At 41.9% G+C, this 27,441-nt stretch overlaps 1 protein-coding gene across 1 annotated transcript in view; it reads right to left on the bottom strand.

Moving 5' to 3' along the window:
- Window positions 1-27,441, bottom strand: part of LOC126299218 (facilitated trehalose transporter Tret1-like) — a 201,708-nt gene that overhangs the window by 92,330 nt on the left and 81,937 nt on the right. Inside the window, exon 2 of the mRNA XM_049991002.1 lies at window positions 12,948-13,098. Coding sequence (XP_049846959.1) covers window positions 12,948-13,098 — 151 coding nt within the window. The remainder of the gene's footprint in view (window positions 1-12,947; window positions 13,099-27,441) is intronic.

Consider the following 27,441-nt stretch of genomic DNA (forward strand, 5'->3'; position numbering starts at 1 on the left):
CTTTCCGTGGGACAGGGCAGTGGCGTTCAGGCGCCGACTTGGCTACAAAACATATCTGTGGAGGCACGAGGCTTTTAGCGAGCTTATGGCCATTCTTTGGAAAGTTCGAAATGGATGCATGGACGCAACGTGAGAGATAACTATCTTTTCATAGAGGGCTTTGGTTCCACCCAGGTCATGCTTTTGGCAAAGACAGTGTGTAAATGCGGGGGAAAGAGGCCACGAAGCTGAATCTTTTTTCCTTTTCTCCCAACTAATTTTTAAAGTAGCTGGTTGGTCAAATCTGTGTACGCAGAGCAGGGGGCGGTCTCCCAGATCTAATGCCGTGCACCAGCTCATGACTGAAGAATGAGATTTTCGCTCTGCAGCGGAGTGTGCGCTGATATGAAACTTCCTGGCAGATTAAAACTATGTGCCAGACCGAGACTCGAACTCGGGACCTTTGCCTTTCGCAGGCAAGTGCTTTACCGTCTGAGCTACGCAAGCACAACTCACGCCCCGTCCTCACAGCTTTACTTCTGCCAGTACCGCGTCTCCTACCCACCAAACTTTACAGAAGCTCTCCTGTAAACCAAGTCAAAGGTCTCAAGTTCGAGTCTAGGTCAGGCACACAGTTTTAATCTGCCAGGAAATTTCAGCTCATGATTGGCTTGTGCTGAAGTGGGAGTTGTCTAAGCATGTAAATGTGCTATGCTACCGAGGTGGGGAGGAAAGCTGTAGAGAAAGCGAAGGACACACTTGTACTGGCACTTCGCTAGTAAAGAACGGCTGGTCTTTACCTAAAAGGTGAGACATGTGTCCTTCGCTACTGTGCCACTTAGACCTTGTGCCAGTTACTATCTGGTTGTTGCATCACGCGCGCAACGAGTGGTGCGTGGGTGTACTTATTTGTTTGGAGTCGGCCGTGTAAACATTTGACAATTCCGCCACGCATAGTCGTGTCACGGAGTCAAATTGGTTTGGCAGGTCAGGAAACGGATCCACCTGCACAATAGAACCCACCGGGGTTTCAGAGGCTCATAGGGAAGTGTCTGCGTTCTGAATCAGCTGAACGCGAGACCGCACACTTGAATGTTCCCGGGCGGGCGACGTTATAACAGACTGCCGCCGTCCATGACTGCAGTCGACGATCGCATCGTGGTGTGTCGCCCTGAGTTGCAGGAGGGTAAAGTATTTACTGCTGCGGCGTAGGGCTCCAATACACGCTTCTCAGCACCCTGTTTTTTGGAACCATATTTTTCTTCATGGAATAATAGTACAGATCCTTGATAGTAGCGTAGTTTTTGGGCCATACCATGAATTCACATTTATGAAGTTCTGGTTGGTGTGCTGCGTTGATCCCCAGCTGATCACTTCGTTAACATAGACCCCCATATTATAGAAAGCGTTTGTCAAATAAAAATGTTTCTGTGGGGTTCCTTTAGCCGTTTTTTGTCATGTGATGTTACGAAAGAATAAACCTATTGTTATTTAGACCACAGCTCCTCTCAGTGTTCTGATTAACATTGCCTTTGACATTTTTATTAAAGTCTTGATCGCAATTGAAAGAGTAGAAGCTTGCAAGCATTCACTTGAAGTAACGTTATTGCCCCCTTGAAATGGTTTGCAAATTCTATGTGCATGTTGTCTCATTGTTGTAGGGGAGAAACATCACGTTCCTCTGACTGGTTTTGCGCACATGTCTCACAGCCCTGGATGACATGTTCCATGTAGGCATCAATGCTCAGTCGGTATACATGATGTAATGCCAATGCCTTCATCCTCGACATCCCCCCAGCGTGCCTCGTGTAGTGATTTGAGGATGAGGCCGGACTGTACTCGGGATTAGCAGCTGGCACTCAGACTATTCTGTGACTAACAGAAATAACCCATAGTTAGCTGAGTCTGTAGCACATAGCAAAATAGATCCATAGGGGAGGGTCCATAACTTTGGGCAGGTGCTTTGGGCAATTGAAACTGTGTATCATACTACTTACGGAACACTGGATCCTGATTAGTGAGTCTACGTAGGTACCTCATGGTCCATCACGGGGAATTTGTTCAGCGAGTTCCCAGTGTTTTATTAACATGGAAACAAAGTACATCTTAGATTCGAAAGGACGTCGGCATTGAAGAGCTTAGTGGCTGGTCTGTAGTGAATCTTGCAATAGTAGTTTCTCAAAAACAGAGGACACCTCTGTAATCGTTCCGCTGTTTTATCCGGTAGGTTCGATCGAGAGCGCAGCGGGACAAAGACCGAAATTAGTGGCTTGTAGCCAGAACGAGGTGGAATTTTGTACCGTATAAAGAAACCTGGATTTTCTAATACTGTAAATAATAACGACTGACCCCATTTTGCATCTGGCTAAAATTCAATTGTGGTTCTGTATAGTATTTTAGAAGCATATGCAGTCGGTCACTCCATGCTGTCAATGGTTTTATGTGAGATAACAGCAACAGTCGCTAATTTCGAAGCATCTGTCACCAGGACTCAATGTTTTCGTGACGTGAATGTGGTCAGTTGGAAAGCAGACTTAAAATGCTTTTTTCGTTAAATGAAAGCTGCCTGAAAAGTGAACGGACCACTAATATTAATCTCACTTTTTTCGAAACTAGTTGAGGAGGTGTGATATATGTGCAGCATTTGGTATAAATATGTCACAGTAATTTATCTTGTTCGAGTACGATCTGAGATAGTCCAAATCCTTGGCCGCCGGGAGATTGTCAATCACTTCTACATGGGCTGACGTGGGCCTCAGACCATCTTCGCTCAGTATGTCGCCCGTGTTCTGAACGCTCGACTGGAAAGAATTACATTTACTTAATTCGCATTTGAGCTAAATAACTCTAAGTGTATTAAATAACTGTTTAAAATTGTAAAGATTTTGCTCCTGGATGGAGCCAGTGACTATAAAACCATTTAAAAAGTTTGCAGCATGTAATATTTCCTGTATGAGATGTTCTAAGTATTTCTGGAGTATTATGAGAGTCCTCACAGGCTCAAAAGGTATTCAATTATATTTACGTAGCCTAAAAGGCATGTCAATTAGCATAAAACGCTCAGATTCTGCGTCTAAAAGTAATTAACGGTAAGCATCAACTAAACTTATCTGAGAACATAAATGATCCGCTGACTTCAGCCAGATAAACATCTACATTCGACTGAGCACTGATATATGTTTAAAACTCTCCACAACTTCGAAACTTTATTGATCTATATACATATTAACACGTAGCGCTGACCTTTACTTGAGCTTTTGAAGGGATATGCTGATTAATGTGTGTTACAAAACGATGTGTATTTGCCTCCAAAGGCATTATGTTTCAGTGTTAATTAGGGATACGCTAGCTCCGGTATCACCTGAAAATTCACTTCTGTATTGCTGATGACCAGTGAAATCATCAGTTTTGGTATTTTATGATGGCACCAGTGTGATTCTCAGCTCAAATTAGTACCGACGAACAAAGCCAGAATCGTCGTAGGCAACAAAACACAAGAACAGAGATCTAAATCAAAAGTCCAGGTCCAGAAATCGTGGGAACAGCAGTATTATGAGTTGGAAAACTGAGGCTTCAACTACAAGATATTAATTACTGATCCATCTTTTTTGTCTCTTCATTGTCATTTCATTTTCTGGGCTGACGTACAAGCAATGTTTCTAAAAAAATTAAAGATATAAAACACGTACATGTTTTTAAAATTATTAAAGTGGTTGGCTGTATATTGAAGATTTTAAGTAAAAAATGTCTCTAAAGTAAAGTTCATTGACTACAGTCTATAAAAATGGTGCTCTTCACATTACTCGAATTATAAGAAGGCGTAGTAGGTGACTAGGATTCTTGGGGTGGAGGTAGGGCGTTGGGAAGGAGTACTTTGGAAAGGATGTCGAATGAAGAGTTGGGAAGGATGGCCCCAAAACAAGCATTTGGAAAGGGAGGAAGGAAAGTGAGGGGGTAGGGGCAGAAGGAGTCCTTGATGGGGAGGAGTGTTGTGTGAAAACTGAAAGGGAAGTAGATCACTGGGCGGATTTCTTGTGCAGGTAGGTGTGGTGGTTAAAGTTTCGTTGGAATAGGATATGCAGAGTGTGGAGATGTAAACTTCGGAGGATGTATTCTATAAGTGAGGCAGGGTACGAGAGTTAACAGTCAGGCATGAAGCGGAAGAGTGTTACTGTCAAGTTCGCAGGAAGTGTGGGCGATCCGAGCACAAATCCAGGAGACACTTAGCAAAAGAAAGGACTGGTCTAATTATTGCTTTGTAAGTGTGGAGTATGGCGGAAAGTGCAATCACATGCTCAGCTGGTCAGTAGTTCCAGTCCATTCATGGATTTTGTCTTGGATGGTTAGTAGGTGTGTACCAATGTTCGTTTACGGTTGAGAGTTAGGCAAGGGTACTTCAATGTGTGAGTGAATTGGATACTACAATTGGAAATAGTGACGTAGAAGTCATCGAGACAGTAGCCATAATCATTTCCTGGGTCTTGGATGGGATGATTTCGAGGAGCGTTCGGAGGTAAACTGGTTGAAGGAATCGTTCGGATTTCTGGACCATGGTGTTTAGGGGTATCAGCAATGTAATTAATGAATTAGTGTTATTTATAGTTACATAGGATTGGAGAGAGGTCAGAAAGAGTACAATAAGGTTTGCTGGAAGTGAATATGCCTGAAGTTTGAAAAGGAAACTGGAATGCCAAAAGTGAGCATTTGCTATATCGAGGTCAGAGGTCAGGAAGATTTGTCGTTATTGAACTGGTGGGATGAAAGATGGATAACATACAAGTGTTAGTCGTCAGAGGAGAAGTTAGAATGGAATGGATAACACCTTGCTGAACACTGTGGAGTGACTGATAGTTCGTTAGGAGGAGGTATCACTGTCGTGTTTGGTGGATTTAAAGAAAATTAGTACATGGGAAGTTTTTCACGGCTCAGGATAGCAGCCTGTGTAAAGGTTCGCACTGCACACGTTGGCGGGATCTCTGGGAAGGAATGAGGGCATTTGTTGATATGCCGATAGGTAATACATTCGTGACCGAGAGCGGAGTTTCGCTTTTCGTGTGGTATTTGCAAGATGTCTTTGTGATTGGTGATTAAGATATGTTTGATGCTGGGTAATAGGATCAAGAAATCGGGAGGAGGCGTCGGTTCGTTCACGGACTAACTGATCACCGATAGCGCAGTCAAACAATATCTGATTTTTTCGTGTATTTACGTCCGCTACATTTTATCTGCATATGTCCAGAATCAATTGTCAATCTTCGCACCAGGCACCAGATCACTTGCATAACTCTGCATTTCAAAACTAGCTGCTAACGATGTCACCTCCCAGTGCAAAACTGTCATATGCGAATATCCCAATAGAGCAATTGAAATTATCCGCCACATCATTGGTAAAGGGAGTAACAAAACAGTACCGACAAACTTCAAGAGTTTGTAATGTGTTTTGAGGAACAAATTGAGTACAGGAACCCATGTCCGGAAGCGTCAAGCAACGCTGCATAGAGCGTCGAAATTATAGCCAGCGTGGGTTTGTACTCGGATAGACTGTAAGGGAGCTTGTTGCAGCAGGAGTAACAATATTCATTACGTTTAGTTGCGTCGAACCATGCCTGTCACACCAACATTGCAGAGTGCAGTAACTCACTAATAATAAACCGACAATATTAAACAGGGAAACAAAGTTCCTAAATATAGCTGGCCGCCAAGAAAGTTTCACAAATGGTATCAAAATTCGAAAAGCTTTTCGTAACACAAAGACGAACAAGTTTATCCCATTTTCTGAATCAAATCTCACTGATAAAGCTCTTTTTCAAGCAAATACTACTGTCGTAAGTACGTATGGCATCAGAATTATAAAGATGCACGACATCACTACAAAACAGAATTTGATATTTGTTCACGATTAAATATAAAAAAGATCTCATGGGCGCACTACCATTCATATATAGCACAGTGCGTATAACACCAATTAATGATTTTTTGTTTGCGTAAATCTATAACATAAATGATTACGTTTCATGTGATGTTAATATTTGTAAAAATGAGAATAATTAAAATGTAAGTGCAATAATTTTGAAGTGAACTTCCGAGTTTGCAGCTAACTTTCGAGCCAAGTACGTTACAAAGTTGTACATAAGTAAACAGAAAAGTGTTTCTGATATTGTATTTATCTCAAATGATACAGACTAAACGAAGATCAAGGTGGAACACAAATACACACCAGTGTGTTAACGTTCCATTTTTATGTTTCTGGGTGGAATCAAAGCGACTACACTGATATCCCGCAGTGACTTTGGAAAGAAATTGCAGGAAAGTATCTTTTTACATTGTACGAACTTACTGCGAGGTATAATATACAGATTAAAAAGTATTTAAAACTAACATTAGTAATGAAGTTTTCCTATCCAAGTGAATATTCCCCGGAACAACGTTGTATATACTTTTTGGACATGTTCAGTTATACACATAGTATACCCCTAATGTTGTAAATCATTCCTGGAATATGAAATCTATTGTTGCTAACATAACGTGACTACGACATCTATGCGCTGCTGCACAGATTCTGGAAAATACGCCTCCCTGGAATAACGTTGTATGTCGTACCAAAGATAGTCGGCGTCAGTTGCATCAGTATTTCTCCTCGTGCCTCTAATGTAACAAACAAACTAAGGAAACGAAAAATGAAGCCAGATAAATGGTCAAATAATGTGAGAAAGAAGTTTCGGAATGCTGGAAAACCACGCTTAACTGAAAATGGTGATAACATATATGGGAAATCACCTTCAGATAAGGGAAGCGTAACAACTTGTTTATCACTTATAGGTGTGAGTGTTTATACCAGTACTGAAAGCTGGGTGTTGATTATTTTCATGTTCAAAATAATGCTTTGACCTCCCCATATTGTTTACTGTAAACATATTACATCTTCCGAGGTTGACATGCATATGTAGGTAAATATACGTTATGCAAGAAGAGTCATAGGTTATATTTACAACCAGAGTGCTAAAAAGCGCATGATAGCGTATATCTAGAACCGGACAAACGATTAGCCTAAAGTAATACGTATGTATGTATGTATGTATGTCTGTATGGATCAGTGTAGTATGTATTATACGATATATTTGTGATTGTTATTATTTAAGAATCGTGATTGTAATCCTATACGCTGTTTCAAAGAAGGTTACGCTAAACACACCATTAAACGAAAGATGACCTTCTATGATGAGTTCATGGTTTGATTACAAGGGACAAATTGCAGTTACTTTATAAGTGTATACACATTAATGACCCAAGAAAACGTCGAGGCGACAATACAGATACATCGTCGCGAAGAAAATGCGCTTTCAGGTATTTCATTACACTTAACAACGAAGAAACATAAATGTGCATGAAAATTCTCTGTGACTCTTTCTCTGTGACAGCACGAACGCTGCAGGTTTTACAAGATAAAATGAAAGCTGGTGTCCAGATTCCCAACGATTTACGTGGAGAACATGCCAATTGACCGACCATATGCTATCTCAGTTAACGTAAAGACTTCAGTTACGAAACAATTTGAGAGTTTCCCGAAACAAATCAGATATTACAGTCGTGAACAAACAGACTCTAAATACCTTTCGCCATAACTGAGCTTATGTTAAATGTATATGCTGTTTAAGTTAAGGAAAAATACCCGGATGTTAATGCAAGTAAATACCTATCTGAAGATGTTTCCAGACCTGAGTACAATCTCAAATTCGTCTTCCTAAAGCAGACACTAGTGAATACTGTGATGAGCTGTATACAGGGTGTTTCAGAAGAGATGGTCAATATTCAGTGATATGACAGGAATGATCATTCGATCATTCGATCGTCAGGTAAACATGGGCTCTAAAACGCATACCTTACAAGCTACGAGCAATTGTTGATCTCCGATAGTGTGAAACAAATCCCTTTTATTGCAATCTCTTTGCTTTCTATATTTTGGGAAGTGGTATTATGGACCAAAACAAGAAAGAAATGTCCAGTAAACATGTGCTCTGAAATGCATACCTTAAGAGCTATGAGCGCTTCTTTATCTTCGCTTCTTTGAAACACAACTCTTCTAATGAACAAGTGCTCCTAACTTTTAAGGTATGCGTTTTATAGCACATGTTTACTGGACTTTTTTCTCGTTTAGGTGGATACTACCACTCTCCAAACTATTGAAAGCAAAGAGGTTGCCGTAGAAGAGGTTTGTTTAACACTGTCGTAGATCATGAATTGATCATTGCTCTTAAGTATGCGTTTTGGAAACCATGTTTACTTGACGTTTTTGTTTCGAATGATCATTCCTATCATATCCTTGAATATTGACCATCAATTCTGAAACACTCTGTATAAAATGATTGCGGCTGATAATAACGCAGATATGGATTTAATTGACGTCCGACTCTATAATAGCACAGGCAAATAAGGTTGTTGTTGTCTTATGCAAAGATCTACTGAACATCTTGTCTTGCCCCACATTAAAACATTATAGCATCTACAGCTACGTGATTACTCTGATGTTCACAATAAAGTGCCTGGCAGAGGGTCCAATGAACCACCTTCAGGCTGTCTCTCTACCGTTCCACTCTCGTACGGCGCGCGGGAAAAACGAGCACTTAAATTTTTCTGTGCGAGCCCTGATTTCTCTTATTTTATCTTGTGATGGTCATATCCCCCTATGTAGGTGGGTACCGACAGAATGTTTTCGCAATCGGAGGAGAAAACTGGTGATTGAAATTTCATAAGAAGATCCAGTCGCAACGAAAAACACCTTTGTTTTAATGACTGCCACTCCAATTCACATATCATGTCTGTGGCACTATCTCCCCTACTTCGCGATAATACAAAACGAGCTGCCCTTCTTTGTACTTTTTCGATGTTATCAGCCAGTCCCATCTGATGCGGATCCCACACTGCACAGCAATACTCCAGAATATGGCCGACAAGCGTGGTGTAAGCAGCCTCTTTAGTAGACCTATTGCACCTTCTAAGTGTTCTGCTAATGCATCGCAGTCTTTGGTTTGCTCTACCCACAACATTATCTTTGTGATCGTTCCAATTTAGGGTACTTGTAATTGTAACCCCTAAGTATTTAGTGGAATTTACAGCCTTCCGATTTGTGTAACTTACCGCGTCATCGAAATTTAGCAGATTTGTTTTAGTACTCATGTGAATAACTTCACACTTTTCTTTATTCAGCGTCAATTGCCACTTTTTGCACCTTGCAGATACCTTATATAAATCATTTTGCAATTCGTTTTGGTCATCTGATGACTTTACAAGACGGTAAATGACAGCATCATCTGCAAACAATATAAGACGGCTACTGAGATTGTCTCCTATGTCGTTAATATAGATCAGGAGCAGTGGACGGGCCATAACACTTCTTTGGAGAACGCCAATGGCAACTTTCCTGTTACAATGTGACCATAAATAACCTTCGAACAGAAGAGGTAACAAAGCGCATATGACGTGAATGCTTGGGAAAAAGTGCATCAGCTGAAATTGCTTCTTGCATGTTTAAATATGTAATAGACATGTACAAGACATTATAGCGTGGCCAACAACGTCGACATGTTATTTGGTCTCAGAGCTGTGTCAGCCAAAATAATAACTGGAAACTGTTATCAGTGTACACACTTTTCAGATTGAGCAAAAATTTCTTGCCTCAGGGCATCAGTGTATGCTCTGCGACAGAGATTTCGCTCTTATAGACAGAAAAAGAAAGAAAATGGATATGATGATTCCACCTGAGTGGAAATATGATTTAGTAAGTGCTTGTGACAAAAGGCATTTTGTGATCAAAGAGAGATCCAACAAGACTTTCCGATTTTTCATAGATGGAGGCAGATATCAAGTGAGATCCTGAACTAAAAATTACCAAAGTTATGTGGCTAAAATTTTTGTCTGATGACACAGACGCAGTTTTTGCGAGGGAAAGTCACAATGTCCTACAACCTTGGCATCTTTACTCTCTTCTCAAGAAGAAAAGAGGACACCAACCGCATCGTGTGGTTCTAGTACAACTACAGCTGTTCCCATCACGACACAAAGAGTTAATTCCGCATTCGCTCGAAAAAATGATTTATTCTCTATGTTTCAGTACTGAAAGCCATGCTATAGAGAATTTTACAGGTCATTGCCTTAGCGCACATTATTAAAAAAATTGTCTCTAAGACTGACCACATTTTAAAGACAGTGTGATGAAAACTTTTGTTACTGCTGATGTGTTGATGTTTGACATAAACTAATATTTCTGTTTCAGAATGTACTTCTTTACTGTCTTATTTAAATATTTGTAAAATATTTGTAGAAATATTTGTAAAAATGCTAATAAGTGATATATGACATTTTACAGCATTGTGTGATATATATCATTATCCCTGGGAAAGTAAGTGTTTTTCTTTATAGTAGAATAAATGTGTGCCAGTGCATGTAACCAGCTCTTCAACAATGCTTGATTCTGACTCTGATTATTTTTATATAAATATGAGAATCGTTGAACATGTTTTTCGTCAATTCTGAAAAGTCATACAGAACATTGCTCTGGGGGTCCATCCATAGTGATTTTGTAGTAATTTATTTCTAAAAACTAATCTAGTTTTCCGAGAAAATTTCACGGATGACAAGAACGAGGAAACTATAGTAAGGTATGACTGAGGGTTCTGGTCGAAAAATAGCTGACGTCAGCATCAGCTTTTCTGGAATTACAGTGTTTTCTGGAATTCCATTGTCCCTCGCCCTCTCCCTCTTGGCAATGCATTACTGCGGGACACCAGAGCATAGCCAGTGGCGAGCGAGCCCAGCCGCCCCCCCCCCCCCCCCCCCCCCTGAACCCTTGAGCAATTTTAATTTTTATGGTTCCGTTGCGTGAGAGCCACTTCACTGTCTGTATATACGTCCAGGTCTCGCACCCAATTGAAGAGATGCTTGCATTGAGGAAAGAAGACTTTAACAAGAACTTGGTGTAAACATCCTTCAGAGAAATGTATTCACAGCCTTTTTGCATCAAGAATGGAAAGCCGTGATAATGGAGGAGCCTATTACAGTTTAGCCAGCAATCAAAAGAAGTACTGTTCAACAAATAATGGCAATGCAACAGAACAGGAAGAAAATCCATTACTTGACTGGGTCCTCCAACACAATGTGTTGCATTTACTGGAATTATATCCCACTTTATTCCTATAAAATCGTATTTATTTTGAACACTATCAACAATAAGAGAACACACACACTTGCTGTTTATAATGCAGCTCGAGTATGAACCTGAGTGCCAGCAGTAATAGCTAGCTGAAGTTGCAAAAATTCTAAGTACATGGGAGACTATGCAGCAACAGATCCATATTGCTTATCTGTAACTGTCAGCCTTCGGTGGTGGTACAATACAAATTTTACAGTCGTATCACATTAGTGCAGTATGTGTCCACCTTCATACATACGAATACTATAATAATAATAATAACAATAACGAGAACTACGCAATGCTAGAAGCCAAGTACACATAGTGCATCAGTTCATATCATGGGTTTAGAATTGTGAAGATGCAATATATCCCAATAATAATAACAACTTTATAAGATAAATGAACGGACTACACACATAGTCATTGTTGTTGCAGTCTATCTATGTATGTTAATGAAATTAAGATATGAAACAAACAACCAAGTAGTCTGAAATACACAACTGTCTATATATGGCGCATTATTTGCAATTGGCAATATTCTTTGGTCACAATAGTATGCCATTAACATGTGGGGTTAAATTTCCACAAAATTCATTGCTTTGGATGGACAGGTCAAAAACCAGGCACACAAATTGGCTGTAAATTGGTAAATCGGCATGATATTCATAGAATCGACCAAAAATGAAGATGTCTGTAAATAATTAGCTGCCTGGCATTAAGATAATGAATTAATTCAAACATCCACTTTTGAGCAATTGCGTTTATACTCTGTAGTGAAGGGATCGGATTATTTTGCAAATTAGCGACGTCACAGCATATTCTACAAAATGACTGATTTTAACACGTTTAGTGTCACTGACTAAACTGTCTCCATGATTTCTAAACTGTAAAGTGTTCCAAAAAATACATATCAGAAAACAAATTTAACACTCCTAGCCGCCATGTGAGTATCGAGTATGTAGTCGGAAAAAATATACGCAACTAATTTTTTTTTCTTCTTCTGGCTGTGTAAGTGTGGGAGCTGGGGGCGGTTAATAGCCACTGATCTAAGATTAGTGAGGACCTAGCCACAACGGAAGCATCTCTTCGATCGAAAGCGAAGGACAGCGAAGAATGATGACGCTCACGCAGTCTGATTATAAAAATTAAAATTTCTCGAGGGATGGGGACTGAGCTTTCAAGCTACTGAATGAAACGTCTTGTGCTCCATGACCAGCAGCGATTCTGAGGTGACATGATGAGGTCACGCAACGTCTAAGGCCAAATGGGAGGAGGGAGGGAGCGAGGGGAATGGGTACCAGGAAAGGCATTACTATTTCAGGAAATCTGACGGTGATGGCAGCTATTTTTGTACCAGAACACACAGTGATAACCTACTGACTATTCCATGAGGTTTCGGTCTTACAGCTTCATTACGCCAACTTTAGGTATGTTAAGATGTCTGAATGGTTGTCAGGCCAAATGTCCTGGGAAGATATCGATGCAGTTTGGCTGCAACCCAGAAGCCTCATGGAACACTTACTATGCCAGGAAAACTTCAAGAATCGCTATAATAACACTGCATGATTGAAAAGAAAACTTGAAGAAACCGTGTGGCAATGTTTTAGGAACTGTTTCATACAACTATTTTTCTGCCATTTTAGAAGGATGGGCAGCATGACATCTGGTATACTTACAATAGCTGAAACATAATTTATGTACCAAGGTAACTCAGCTCTCAGAAGGTTTAGTGAACAAAATATCCATCCTCGATAATATTTTTTAAAAAATCGACGATTACCTGAGGTACTGCCGATGTCTTGTCTATCTCACTTGTTGTCGAGGAATAAACATTATTTAGTGTTTTGAGTTCTTGATGTTCATTTTCAAGGGTTTCATCCTCCAGCCTGACCAAATCAGGAACATATTGTCGTGGATCGTGTAGACTGAGGCTGTGAAAGAGAAAGAAATGGATTCACATCTTGTGAAATATTATCTTTAAATCCAGACAGTGGTAATTTGCATCAGACAAACAAGTAGAATCTTCGTACATCAACAGTTGAAATTGAGGACAGTGGGACGTCAGTTGGTATAAATTTATATTAAAAATGAAGAAATTCCTCCAGCTGTATTTAAGTATTTAAGGTGTTGTTTTTATTTTGGCAACTAGTTTCAACGCTGTAACAACGTCATCTTCAGGCCCATACACTTGTTGACGTCAACTGCGTGCGGCTGATACTAGAAGTCAGTGGCGTGATTGGACGTCAACAAGTGTATGGGCCTGAAGATGACGTTACAACGTTGAAACTAGTTCCCAAAAGAAAATCGACACCTTAAATAGAGCTGGAGGAATTTCTTCATTTTTAATATAAACAAGTAGAAGTGATAAGTCTACCATAGAAAATATGAACAGAAATACTTGTCTAACTAGTCCTCTCACATTTCTTTGCAAAATTATCAATATTATCTGCTGCAAAGCCTAGTAGTGTTCACTAATGATCTCCCTCTCTCGCTCTCACTCACTCTGTCCGTCTGTTCCCTTGTCTTCAGTAAAAAGGGGGAACACATCACGAGTGGAGTTATGGCCTAATAAAATTATATTCTCGCAGTGTTTGTCATTTTTGTTATTTTAAGTTTACAAAACACGGAAAGTGTATTACATTTTGCAATGGAATATACTCATGTTGATAACATTATGTTCATCATTGCTAGCATTAATGTATATAACACAATTTTCTTTAACTTCAGACGAAACATAACAGTTAGTGATACTGACTTAATAAAAAATTTTGCTAATTTTAAAGTATAACTGCAAAACGTATACTACGAAAATAAAATGATATCATCACGCATTTCATGTAAAATTCACTGGACATAAGAAAAAGTCCAAATTACAGGCTTCAGTATCCAAAGACTTGCCGTTTAACGTTTACAAAGTATTAATTATTGTTGAATTATACCATAAGACATCCCGAGGATTATTTCCACACCATGGCCAATTCTACCATAAGATATCCTGAGGACTATTCCCATATCCTATTTCTGCACATGTTACATTCTGTTTGTTTTATGTGGTTATAATTGGTAACTTTTATTCAAAACAATGTATTTAGTTTATTTCCACATGGAATAACGAAATATGTATATAGCGTGCCTGCTATAGATCGAAACAACAATCTGTGATATATCAAAAGACATTAAACGAATCTGGCACTTCTCTCGTCGGCTGTTATCTGTTTCAAATTTTCTTCTCTTCACAGCTAGCTTCAACTTTTGAAGACATTGTCCACGATTTTCCTAGAAAAGGGTGCCGTAGCATAAAAATGGCAATGTATTCACATTATGTGCTTGCATTAGTTTTGGTTTATAAATTTAACAGATCTTGGTGTCTTCACAGTTAGCTGCACTACATACGATAGGAAATTTCCTACTTCTCGTAATTTCACTATCCCACATCTAACGATGTTTTGCATATTAAGAATGCCTGAATATTGATTTCTTTGCCAAAAATTTCATTAAAGTACAGTTTTTTAGGGACGCTTCTCCAAGATGTTTGAGCGTGAGCACGCGAGATCATTCTTATGACACATTTTTTTTTTTTCGATGGAAACGTTTTAACAAAAGGTAATTTGCTTCTGAATTTTAGTCCTTCGGGTGTAACTGAATAAAGATGAGAATGTAATAACTAATTAAATAATAATAATAATACTTTATACAATGTCAAATGATTAATTTTGTACGTACAAAAACAGAAAGGGGAAAAACTCTTGATACCCAACGCAATAATACATTCTACTGAATATGTCAGTGATTTGCATGATATGAAATTACACGTAAATGATTTACAGCTATTTAGATATTTTTTCAAAACACTTATTATTCTGTGAGTAACTATGATATTCTTCTAATTGTAGAAGGGATTTTCTAGAAGGAACTCCTTAAGTTGAAACTCAAGTTTCACTGTCTGAAGAGTAACTGTACTGGATACTACATTTTTATGTCAGGGGCTTTCGAGGAGAATTAGTGTCAAACTTACCGAAACTAACAGTTATGAAGCTTTAGAATGTGCCTCTTATAGTTCAAAGTCTAATAAAAAAATTACAAGTTTTGCATCGCTTATAAACTACCAACTTTATAACACGATTAAAACTTGAACCTGTTTTATTGATGTACACGTATTAGGACTGACTACAACACTAATGTCATCGACAGGAAGCACTTGTTAGCGATGGTTTGGAGAAGTTACAAGATCAAAGCAAGCCAGACACTACTAATGATTTATCTGTGGCAGCAATGTCGGTTTGCATTTCCATAGTTTGAATTATTAAGTAAAATTTTCTGGATTTCTTTTCACTAAAAGTGCATGAAGTCATCTTTAATAAACCATTAATTTACAAAAACTTAGGTTTTCTAGCAAGATGCTGTGACTGACACCGTCAAATTTATTGGATAGGTCACAAAATATACCATCTGGTTCCATTTTGTTACTTTTTGCTCGTCTTATTTGGTACATACAAGTTTAGCAATTCTTCTGAATTACAAATTGTGTTTTACTAAGGATATCACTTCTTTCAACTTACAGAACACTACTTCCTCAAAACCTTTGGAAAAACTGTCAGCAACTAAATAAGTCGTTAATGACTAATATTTCTCCTGTGACTTTTCTTGCAAAGGGCTTCAACAAAGGAATATTTTAATCTCTGTTAAAAATACATTGTGGTTGTAATGTTTTAAATATTTCAGTTGAGACATTATTCTTTATGAGTATTCTATTGGAAGTATCATGAGTAGCATATGAGATTTAATTTTTATAGAATTTATAATATTTGTAATTTCGAAAGTGGATAGTGGGCGAGATTTATTACTGGCACAAGTGTTTGGAAATTGCTTAATAAAGACAATGCTATTCGTTTTCAGTTGGTCTGGTTATGCTCTTTCCTCTGTTACATTTCAGAAACATTTATTAAAAATAGTTTCTAGAGGGAATTAACATTTATTATCTTGTCATCCTACTTAAGAGGAATTTTTGGTCTTTCTCGTTCTCATCACCCTATATTCTCTATTACCTAAATTATTAATCCCCAAATAATATGCAGACATCTTATTTCATTAATGACGTATTACACTTTTTCCTGAAAATCGGTTGTAGTTGCGAGTACAACTAGCTATTCCATACCAGTTCTTAAAAGAAGAAAGAAATAGAACCACGGATAGAAGGGGAGTGGAAATGGAGTTCAACTTGGTGCATATATTGACAAGAATTAAGCATTATAATATCAAGGAAAATTATCTGTTCACTCAGATAACTTTGTGCCATTGATGACGATGATGACTATGATGATGATATATTTGACTTGACGCGCCACAGCTAGGTCTTCAGCACACGTATATTGTTGTTAACAGACAATTTTAAGAAGAATTAAACGATCTCCAATCCCTGTTTTCCCACTGCATTAAAGCACACACACGCAATAAAATGTATCCAATCGTCACTTTCTAAAACTTTCGATGATATGAGAAATAACACAGTAAAATAATGAAAAATATTACATGAGATGTATTGCTGGCTATTCACCAGACTAAAAAAGGATGAGCCAGGCTCTCTGCAACACACTACAACCTCCAACCTAAGAGTTTAGACTGGAGTTTGGACAAATTAAAAAACTTTAAGACGCATATCACACTCTTTTTGTTGTTTACTAAAATAGAAATCAGGTCTCTACCTAAATTTGCTGCTGCATTCACGTCAGAATATAAGATGCGCTGGATGACAATATGACGTACCGAAATGTGCACGTTACAGCCACTGGAGCAAAAATCCATATGTAAAGCGGCTACCCATTTATCCTATGCTTACCGATAGTTTGTTTCATGGTATGCAGCGTGTTATCCATCGCCATCAATCACTCTTTCTTCCATTGACACATGACCTTCGCGGTTAAAATCGAGTTTACTGCTTGTAAGGGAATGGAAATTTGCTCAACTGTCGCCCCCACAGTTTTCCTTTGCTGCTGCTTCACCTTTGTCGTTTCCCTTGAGTCCAGACCGACACGGTACCCATCAGAACAGCACCTCCCTCCCATGCTGTCGTAGCAAGATAGAAGTGTCCAGCATATATTGCAGAATATTTTCTGCTGAGCACATTTGTTGAAGTGCCTGAATACTACTAAGGGAATCGGAACAGATGAGAAGCATTGTTGCTTGTTCCCGCTTCATCTGCTTCATTCATCTGAGCAGTATCTACCAGTACTTTCTCGTGCCCTCCTAACTTACTCGAGGTTAAGCCAAACATTATGAACACCTACTTAACAGCATGATGGTCCACTTTGGTAGGTTTTTAGAGGTATGCAGCATCTGAAATCTGCACACTGGTCATACAATTCCAGTAAGTTATTGGCCGATGGTTGCGTTCACTACTATGCTCCACAAACCATTGTGGGCATGGTTTTGGCCTTGTGACACAGGTAGACATCCTACTGTAGATGCCATCGCCGTCGGGGAAGTCAGCTAATATAAAGTGATGCAGGTGGTCCACGGTAACTTACGCGTAATCCAAAGCTGCCATGGTGCCTTCGGTTACTATCATAGATCTCATGGAGGCCCAGTTGATTGTCCCCCACTACATAATAATAGGTCCATCGGCCTGGGTCCGAGGCAGGTTGCAAGGTTCGAGCAGCCGACTGCTTGGAAGACGGCCTTTCTGGAGACGACCATAGATCTGGTGTAAGAAGAAACGTAATTCATCCTACCAGGTGACACTTTTCCACTGATCCAAGGCCCAACCTCGATGATCCCATGTCCACTGTGTCAGTAATGACGTCGTCGCTAGGTTAACATGGGGACATGTAGAGGTCGTATGCTGTGGAGCCTCATGTTCGACAATGTGCACTAACAGTGAGCTCCGCAATACTTGTACTTCCACTAGCATTGTAGTCCGTCAACAGATCTGCCACAGATCGCCGTCTATCCTGCTTTTCAGGGAGGGCAAGCCACCGACCGCCTGAAGAGGCGTGAACGTTCAACATCCTGCGGTCTACTCGTGGTTTCACCGCCCTTCAACCACTTACCATAGATGCCTACGGCACAAGCAGGCGAACAGCCGATGAGCTTCGCCGTTTTTGAGATGCTCGTTCTCAAGTGCCGTTTCATAAACATCTGTCCTCTGTCAAAGAAGCTTATGTCAGTCGATTTCATTTTTCTCCCGCATCGTCTCTAGATTGATTCTCATACATCTCTGCTGCGCGTAAACAGGGTAGTCCATTGATAGTGACCGCGCCAAATATCTCACGAAGTAAGCATCAAACGAAAAAACTACAAAGAACGGAACTCGTCTAGCTTAAAGGGGGAAACCAGATGGCACTATGGTTGGTCCGCTAGATGGCACTGCCATAGGTCAAACGGATATCAACTGCGTTTTTTTAAATGGGAACCCCAATTTTTATTACATATTCGTGTAGTACGTAAAGAAATAGGAATGTTTTAGTTAGACCAATTTTTTCGCTTTGTGATAGATGGAGCTGTAATAGTCACAAACGTAACAGTACGTGGTATCATGAAACATTCCGCCAGTGCGGATGGTATTTGCTTCGTGATACATTACCTGTGTTAAAATGGACAGTTTACCAATCGCGGAAAAGGTCGATATCGTGTTGATGTATGGCTATTGTGATCAAAATGCCCAACGGGCGTGTGCCATGTATGCTGTTCGGTATCCTGGACGACATCATCCAAGTGTCCGGACCGTTCGCCGAATAGTTACGTTATTTAAGGAAACAGGAAGTGTTCAGCCACATGTGAATCGTCAACCACGACCTGTAACAAATGATGATGCCCAAGTAGGTGTTTTAGCTGCTGTCGCGGCTAATCCGCACATCAGTAGCAGACAAACTGCGCGAGAATAGGGAATCTCAAAAACGTCAGTGTTGAGAATGCTACATCAAAATCGATTGCACCCGTACCATATTTCTATGCACCAGGAATAGCATGGCGACTTGGACGTCGTGCACAGTTCTGCCACTGGACACAAGAGAAATTACGGGACGATGACAGATTTTTTGCACTCGTTCTATTTAGCGACGAAGCGTCATTCACCAACAGCGGTCACATAATATGCCCTATTGGGCAACGGAAAATCCACAATGGCTGCGACAAGTGGAACATCAGCGACCTTGGCGGGTTAATGTATAGTGCGGCATTATGGGATGTAGGATAATTGGCCCCCATTTTATCGATGGCAATCTAAATGGTGCAATGTATGCTGATTTCCTACGTAATGTTCTACCGATGTTACTACAAGATGTTTCACTGCATGACAGAATGGCGATGTACTTCCAACATTATGGATGTCCGGCACGTAGCTCGTGTGCGGTTGTAGCGGTATTGAATAGCATATTTCATGACAGGTGGATTGGTCGTCGAAACACCCATGGCCCGCACGTTCACCGGATCTGACGCCCCGGATTTCTTTTTGTGGGGAAAGTCGAAGGTTCAAATGGTTCAAATGGCTCTGAGCACTATGGGACTCAACTGCTGTGGTCATTAGTCCCCTAGATCTTAGAACTACTTAAACCTAACTAACCTAAGGACATCACACACATCCATGCCCGAGGCAGGATTCGAACCTGCGACCGTAGCAGTCGCACGGCTCCGGACTGCGCGCCTAGAACCGCGAGACCACCACGGCCGGCTGAAGTCGAAGGATATTTGTATCGTGATCCACCAATAACGCCTGACAACATGCGTCAGCGCATTGCCAATGAATGTGCGAACATTACGGAAGGCGAACTACTCGCTGTTGAGAGGTATGTCGTTACACGTATTGCCAAATGCATTGAACTTTACGTACATCATTTTGAGCATTTATTGCACTAATGTGGTATTTACAGGTAATCACGCTGCAACAGCAAGCGTTCTCAGAAATGATAAGTTCACAAAGGTACACGTATCACATTGGAACAACCGAATAAAATGTTCAAACGTACCTACGTTCTGTATTTTAATTTCAAAAACCTAGCTGTTACCAACTGTTCGTCTAAAATTGTGATCCATATGTTTGTGACTATTACAGGGCCATCTATCACAAAGCGAAAAATGTGGTCCAACTAAACCATTCATATTTCTTTACGTACTACACGAATATGTAATAAAAATGGGGGTTCCCATTAAAAAAACGCAGTTGATATCAGTTTGACCTATGGCAGCGCTATCTAGCGGGCCAACCATAGCGTCATCTGTTTTCCCCCTTCAAGCTAGACAAGTTTCGTTCTTTGTAGTTTTTTCGTTTGACGCTTATTTCGTGAGATATTTGGCCCGGTCACGATCAGTTCACCGCCATTTATACTTCCCTTACCGCGTCACATGCCCCAATGCCAACAGGTGACATCCAATCTCGCGTTGGGCTGTGGTCTTAATACTTTGGCTCAGCAGTATAAATCTACAGTCAAGAACCAAAGAAATTGGTACACACACCTAATATCGTGTAGGGACCCCGCGAGCATTCAGAAGTGCCGCAACACGACGTAGCATAGACTCGACTAATGTCTGAAGTAGTGCTGGAGGGAATTGACACCATGAATCCTGCTGGACTGTCCATAAATCGTAATAGTATGACGGGGTGAAGATCTCTTCTGAACAACGTGTTGCAAGGCATCCCAGAAATGCTCAATAATGTTCACGTCTTGGGAGCTTGGTAGCCAGCGGAAGTGTTTAAACTCAGAAGAGAGTTCCTGGAGCCACTCTATAGCAATTCTGGACGTATGGGGTATCGCATTGTCCTGCTGGAATTGTCCAAGTCCTTCGGAATATACAATAGACATAAATGGATGTAGGGGAACAGACCTGTCAGAGTCGTATCTAGATGTATCAGGGGTCCTATATAACTCTAACTGCACACACACCAAGGCATTACAAAGTCTCCACCAACTTGAATAGCGCCTGCTGACATACAGGGTCCATGGAGTCATGAGGTTGTCTCCATACCCGAACATGTCCATCGATAGAATTTGAAGGGAGAATCGTCCGACTAGGCAACATGTTTCCAGTCGTCAACAATCAACAGGTCAGTGTCAGTGTTGACGGGCCCAGGCGGGGCGTAAGGCTTTGTGTCGTGCAGCCTTCAAGGATACACGAGTGGGCCTTCGGCTCCGAAAGCCCATATAGATGATGTTTCGTAGAATGATCCGCACGCCGACATTTGTTGATGGCCCAGTATTGAATTCTGCAGCAATCTGTGGAAGAGTTTTGCACTGCTGTCACGTTGAACGAGTCTCTTCAGTAGTCGTTGGTCCCGTTCTTGCGCGATCTTTTTCCGGCCGCAGCGATGTCGGAGATTTGATGTTTTACTGGATTCCTGATATTCACGGTACACTCGTGAAATAGTCGTATGGGAAAATCCCCACTTCATCGCTACCTCAGAGATGTCGTTTCCCATCGCTCGTGCGCCGACTATAACACCACGTTCAAACTCACTTAAATCTTGATAACCTACCGTTGTAGCAGCAGTAACCGATCTGATAATTGCGCCAGACACTTGTTGCGTTGTATAGGATTTGCTGGCCCGCAGCACCGTATTCTGCCTGTTTGCATATCTCTGTAGTTGAATAGGCACACCTATACCAGTTTCTTTGGCGCTTCAGTGTACATCTACATCTACATTACTGCTCTCCAGTTGAAGCTTAAGTGCCTAGCAGAGGATTCATGGAATCAGTATCACACTTTTCTCAACCGTTCTACTCTATAACTGCACCCGGGGAGAAAGGACACTTAAATCTTTCTGTGCGAGATCTAATTTCTCTTATTTTATTACAGTGACAATTTCTGTCTATGTAGGTGAATGTCAAAAAAATATTTTCAGAGTCGGAGGAGAACGTTGGAGATTTCGAGAAAAGTTTTAGGCGCAACGGAAAACGCCTTTGTTTTAACTATTGCCAACCCAACTCGCGTATCATATCCGTGACACTCTCTCTCCTCTATTTCGGGATAATACAAAGCGAGCTGCCCTTCTTTGAACTTTCCCGATTTCCTCTGTCAGTCCAGTCCGATAAGGATCTCATACTCCACAGCACCACACTATCAAAGGAAGGAGAAGCGTAGTGTGAGCAGTCTCTGTAGTAGACCTGTTGCATCTTATAAGTGTTCTGCCAACAAAACGTAGTCTTTGGTTTGCCGTCTCCATAACGTTATATATGTAATCGTTCCAATTTAAGTTGCCCGTAATTGCAATTCCTAGGTGTTTAGTTGAACTGACAGCCTTTAGATTTGCGTGATTTATCGTATCGTCAGCGATGTAGTATAACATATCGTTGTAGAGACTTTCATGTTGTCCTGCTGATAATCGGTCAAAACATGTTGCAGATTCCATCGCAGCTGGTCCCATATACAGAGTGACAATTACTGAACTATATGAGAAAAACATAAATTACTAACAAACTACGGCGTGCGCGTAAGGTGATGACGTGTTGAATATGCACTGCCATCATAGGTGATGATGTGGCGCAGACGAATAGGGAAATTATGAATGACCCGCTGTCGATGACCTCGTGAGTGGCTGTTTCTGCTCAGCAGTGGTTTTGGGGTTATTGGCGTACACCTTGTCTTTAATAAATCCCCACAAAAAAGGAGTCGCATGTGTTCAGTTCCGGAGAATATGGCGGTCAGTGGAGGCCCATGCCAGTGACCTCTGGGTACCCAGAGGCAGTTTGCGGTCCACAAAGTGCTTCTCCAGGATATCAAACACTCTCCCACTTGGATGGGATCGAGCTCCGTCTTTCATGAACCACATCTTGTTGTAATCAGGGTCACTTTGGATAATGGGAATGAAATTATGTTCCAAAACCTTCACATGCCATTCGGTAGTCACCTTGTCACCAAGGAATATCGCAGCGATTGTTCTGTGACTGGGCCCGCATCTCGTGGTCGTGCGGTAGCGTTTTTGCTTCCCACGCGCGGGTTCCCGGGTTCGATTCCCGGCGGGGTTAGGGATTTTCGCTGCCTCGTGATGGCTGGGTGTTGTGTGCTGTCCTTAGGTTAGTTAGGTTTAAGGAGTTCTAAGTTCTAGGGGAGTGATGACCATAGATGTTAAGTCCCATAGTGCTCAGAGCCATTTGAACCATTTCTTTGGTTCTGTGACTGGACATCGCACACCGCACAGTCACCCGTTGAGGGTGAAGAGACACCTGGATCGCGAAATGCGGGTACTCAGTCCCCCAAATGCGCCAATTTCACTTATTGACGAACGTCTTCAACAACAGTTTGTCGCAGTGTCTCCCAGTTGATTCCCACCTGTTGTGCAGCTCGTCTGATTGATTATCTCAAACGTGCGAATCAAATTATTGATTGTGAGCACATTTGGACCTGTTGTCTTCAGTTTGAACTCGATCGCAAACTTCCTTTGAGCCGCAGTTCGACTGTTATTGCTCGCATAGTAGGCTTTCACAAGCGCTATAGGCTAAGGCACGCTGCACCGTGACATTTTCACGTGCAAAGGGCCAACAAGGCGCGCGCGCGTTCACATACTAATTCTCATCATGTCCCGCGGACAACCGTGCAGTTTGAATGTCATCTCGCAAACCGTTCAGAAGTTATAACGATTTTATTTCATATACTTCAATAATTGTCACCCTGTAGGTTCTATGGCCGGAAATACTAACGCGCAGGACCAAAGAAATGTTTCAATATAGCGCAGACAGTTCTAGAAAACAAGCGTTGTTTATGAACGTAGACATTATTTTGTTGAATGATTACATTTTTGAGCCACGTCACGAAGAGAACCACATGTCGTCCCAATATGTTCCGAAATTGTCGTTCTCTCTTTAAGTTTCCACTTACCACAAGAGGAGTCTAGAAATAATAGATCTTTTTGCATTCCTGCACTGGCTGTGCATTGATCAATAACTTAGGTTGAGCTTTCGCACTCATCAGTGAACCTAAGTCCTCGGGTACAGTAGTTCTGCAAGCAGAGGCAAAATCTTGATCCGTCGCTAAAAATAATCCGCAGAGTGATCAGTCGTACATGCCACCGGAGGCAACGGAACTCCTGCGAACGAGATCGGTGTCGGTGTGTCAAGGGCAGACGACGTAAAGGTGTGTAGACATTTGCGAGTCTCTGTGGAAAGAAGTGACGTGGAGATGCTCACCTGCGAATTGTGTAACCCACATTGTTCACAATCGCGACAGTGCCGTCCTCATTGAGTTTGAGCGCCCCTTCGTCCTCGCAAGCAACGAATACATTTGCTAGCAACGTGCTAGACAGTAGCTAATGAGCCGCCAAACTCGTAACTGTGTACGCATCTTAAGTTACGAGTGGATAATGCAGCCGCTACTTGCTGTTTTGCCGTCTAGAATGACACTTATGTACAGGGTGACCAGGAATAAACCGACAGACTTCCACAGGTTGTTCAGGGATACCTTATGAGTATGTTGGTACAAGGGATCCACTCGTTAAAGAGTCATGACTTAAGTCACAAGGGAATTAACGATATTAGCTGCCAGTGGACGTTGATTTATATCAATGGGGCAAGTTGAAAATTTGTGCCGGACTGGATTAGAACCCGTGTCTCCTGCTTACTAAGCAGATGCACTGACCACTACGCCATCTGCACACAGTGGTTACAACAACAGAATCGACTACCTAAACACGCCTCCCATTAGACCCAAATTATCAACTTATACCACACACTAATGAAGTAGTGCCACTGTTAATTACCATCATTACTCGCGGCGTCTCGTCGACTCCCGTGCGATTTCGAACTTAATACGCACCTGCACTGAAGGGATGAGTGGCCATCATCACCTTGACTATACCGGGTGGTCATAATTAAACTTGGTAGCATTAATTTCCAGAGTGTGGGGTGCATGATTTCCTTGCGTCACAGCGCCACGTCTACATCTATATCTACATCTACATGACTACTCTGCAATTCACATTTAAGTGCTTGGTAGAGGGTTCATGGAACCACAATCATACTATCTCTCTACCATTCCACTCCCTAACAGCGCGCGGGAAAAACGAACACCTAAACCTTTCTGTTCGACCTCTGATTTCTCGTATTTTATTTTGATGATCATTCCTACCTATGTAGGTTGGGCTCAACAAAATATTTTCGCATTCGGAAGAGGAAGTTGGTGACTGAAATTTCGTAAAAAGGTCTCGCCGCGACGAAAAACGTCTATGCTGTAATGACTTCCATCCCAACTCGTGTATCATATCTACCACACTCTCTCCCCTATAACGTGATAATACAAAACGAGCTGCCCTTTTTTGCACCCTTTCGATGTCCTCCGTCAATCCCACCTGGTAAGGATCCCACACCGCGCAGCAATAGTCTAACAGAGGACGAACGAGTGTAGTGTAAGCTGTCTCTTTAGTGGACTTGTTGCATCTTCTAAGTGTCCTGCCAATGAAACGCAACCTTTGGCACGCCTTCCCCACATTATTATCTATGTGGTCTTTCCAACTGAAGTTGTTCGTAATTTTAACACCCAGGTATTTAGTTGAATTGACAGCCTTGAGAATTGTACTATTTATCGAGTAATCGAATTCCAACGGCTTTCTTTTGGAACTCATGTGGATCACCTCACACTTTTCGTTATTTACCGTCAACTGCCACCTACCACACCATACAGCGATCTTTTCTAAATCGCTTTGCAACTCATACTGGTCTTCGGATGAACTTACTAGACGGTAAATTACAGCATCATCTGCGAACAACCTAAGAGAACTGCTTAGATTGTCACCCAGGTCATTTATATACACTCCTGGAAATTGAAATAAGAACACCGTGAATTCATTGTCCCAGGAAGGGGAAACTTTATTGACACATTCCTGGGGTCAGATACATCACATGATCACACTGACAGAACCACAGGCACATAGACACAGGCAACAGAGCATGCGCAATGTCGGCACTAGTACAGTGTATATCCACCTTTCGCAGCAATGCAGGCTGCTATTCTCCCATGGAGACGATCGTAGAGATTCTGGATGTAGTCCTGTGGAACGGCTTGCCATGCCATTTCCACCTGGCGCCTCAGTTGGACCAGCGTTCGCGCTGGACGTGCAGACCGCGTGAGACGACGCTTCATCCAGTCCCAAACATGCTCAATGGGGGACAGATCCGGAGATCTTGCTGGCCAGGGTAGTTGACTTAGACCTTCTAGAGCACGTTGGGTGGCACAGGATACATGCGGACGTGCATTGTCCTGTTGGAACAGCAAGTTCCCTTGCCGGTCTAGGAATGGTAGAACGATGGGTTCGATGACGGTTTGGATGTACCGTGCACTATTCAGTGTCCCCTCGACGATCATCAGAGGTGTACGGCCAGTGTAGGAGATCGCTCCCCACACCATGATGCCGGGTGTTGGCCCTGTGTGCCTCGGTCGTATGCAGTCCTGATTGTGGCGCTCACCTGCACAGCGCCAAACACGCATACGACCATCATTGGCACCAAGGCAGAAACGACTCTCATCGCTGAAGACGACACGTCTCCATTCGTCCCTCCATTCACGCCTGTCGCGACACCACTGGCGGCGGGCTGCACGATGTTGGGGCGTGAGCGGAAGACGGGTTAACGGTGTGCGGTACCGTAGCCCAGCTTCATGGAGACGGTTGCGAATGGTCCTCGCCGATACCCCAGGAGCAACAGTGTCCCTAATTTGCTGGGAAGTGGCGGTGCGGTCCCCTACGGCACTGCGTAGGATCCTACGAAATTGGCGTGCATCCGTGCGTCGCTGCGGTCCGGTCCCAGGTCGACGGGCACGTGCACCTTCCGCCGACCACTGGCGACAACATCGATGTACTGTGGAGACCTCACGCCCCACGTGTTGAGCAATTCGGCGGTACGTCCACCCGGCCTCCCGCATGCCCACTATACGCCCTCGCTCAAAGTCCGTCAACTGCACATACGGTTCACGTCCACGCTGTCGCGGCATGCTACCAGTGTTAAAGACTGCGATGGAGCTCCGTATGCCACGGCAAACTGGCTGACACTGACGGCGGCGGTGCACAAATGCTGCGCAGCTAGCGCCATTCGACGGCCAACACCGCGGTTGCTGGTGTGTCCGCTGTGCCGTGCGTGTGATCATTGCTTGTACAGCCCTCTCGCAGTGTCCGGAGCAAGTATGGTGGGTCTGACACACCGGTGTCAATGTGTTCTTTTTTCCATTTCCAGGAGTGTAGATCATGAATAGCAGAGGTCCCAGGACGCTTCCCTGGGGAACACCTGATATCACTTCAGTTTTACTCGATGATTTGCCGTCTATTACTACGAACTGCGACCTTCCCGACAGGAAATCACGAA

This window comes from Schistocerca gregaria, chromosome X (assembly GCF_023897955.1).
Source record: "Schistocerca gregaria isolate iqSchGreg1 chromosome X, iqSchGreg1.2, whole genome shotgun sequence".
Classification (NCBI taxonomy): Eukaryota; Metazoa; Arthropoda; class Insecta; order Orthoptera; family Acrididae; genus Schistocerca; species Schistocerca gregaria.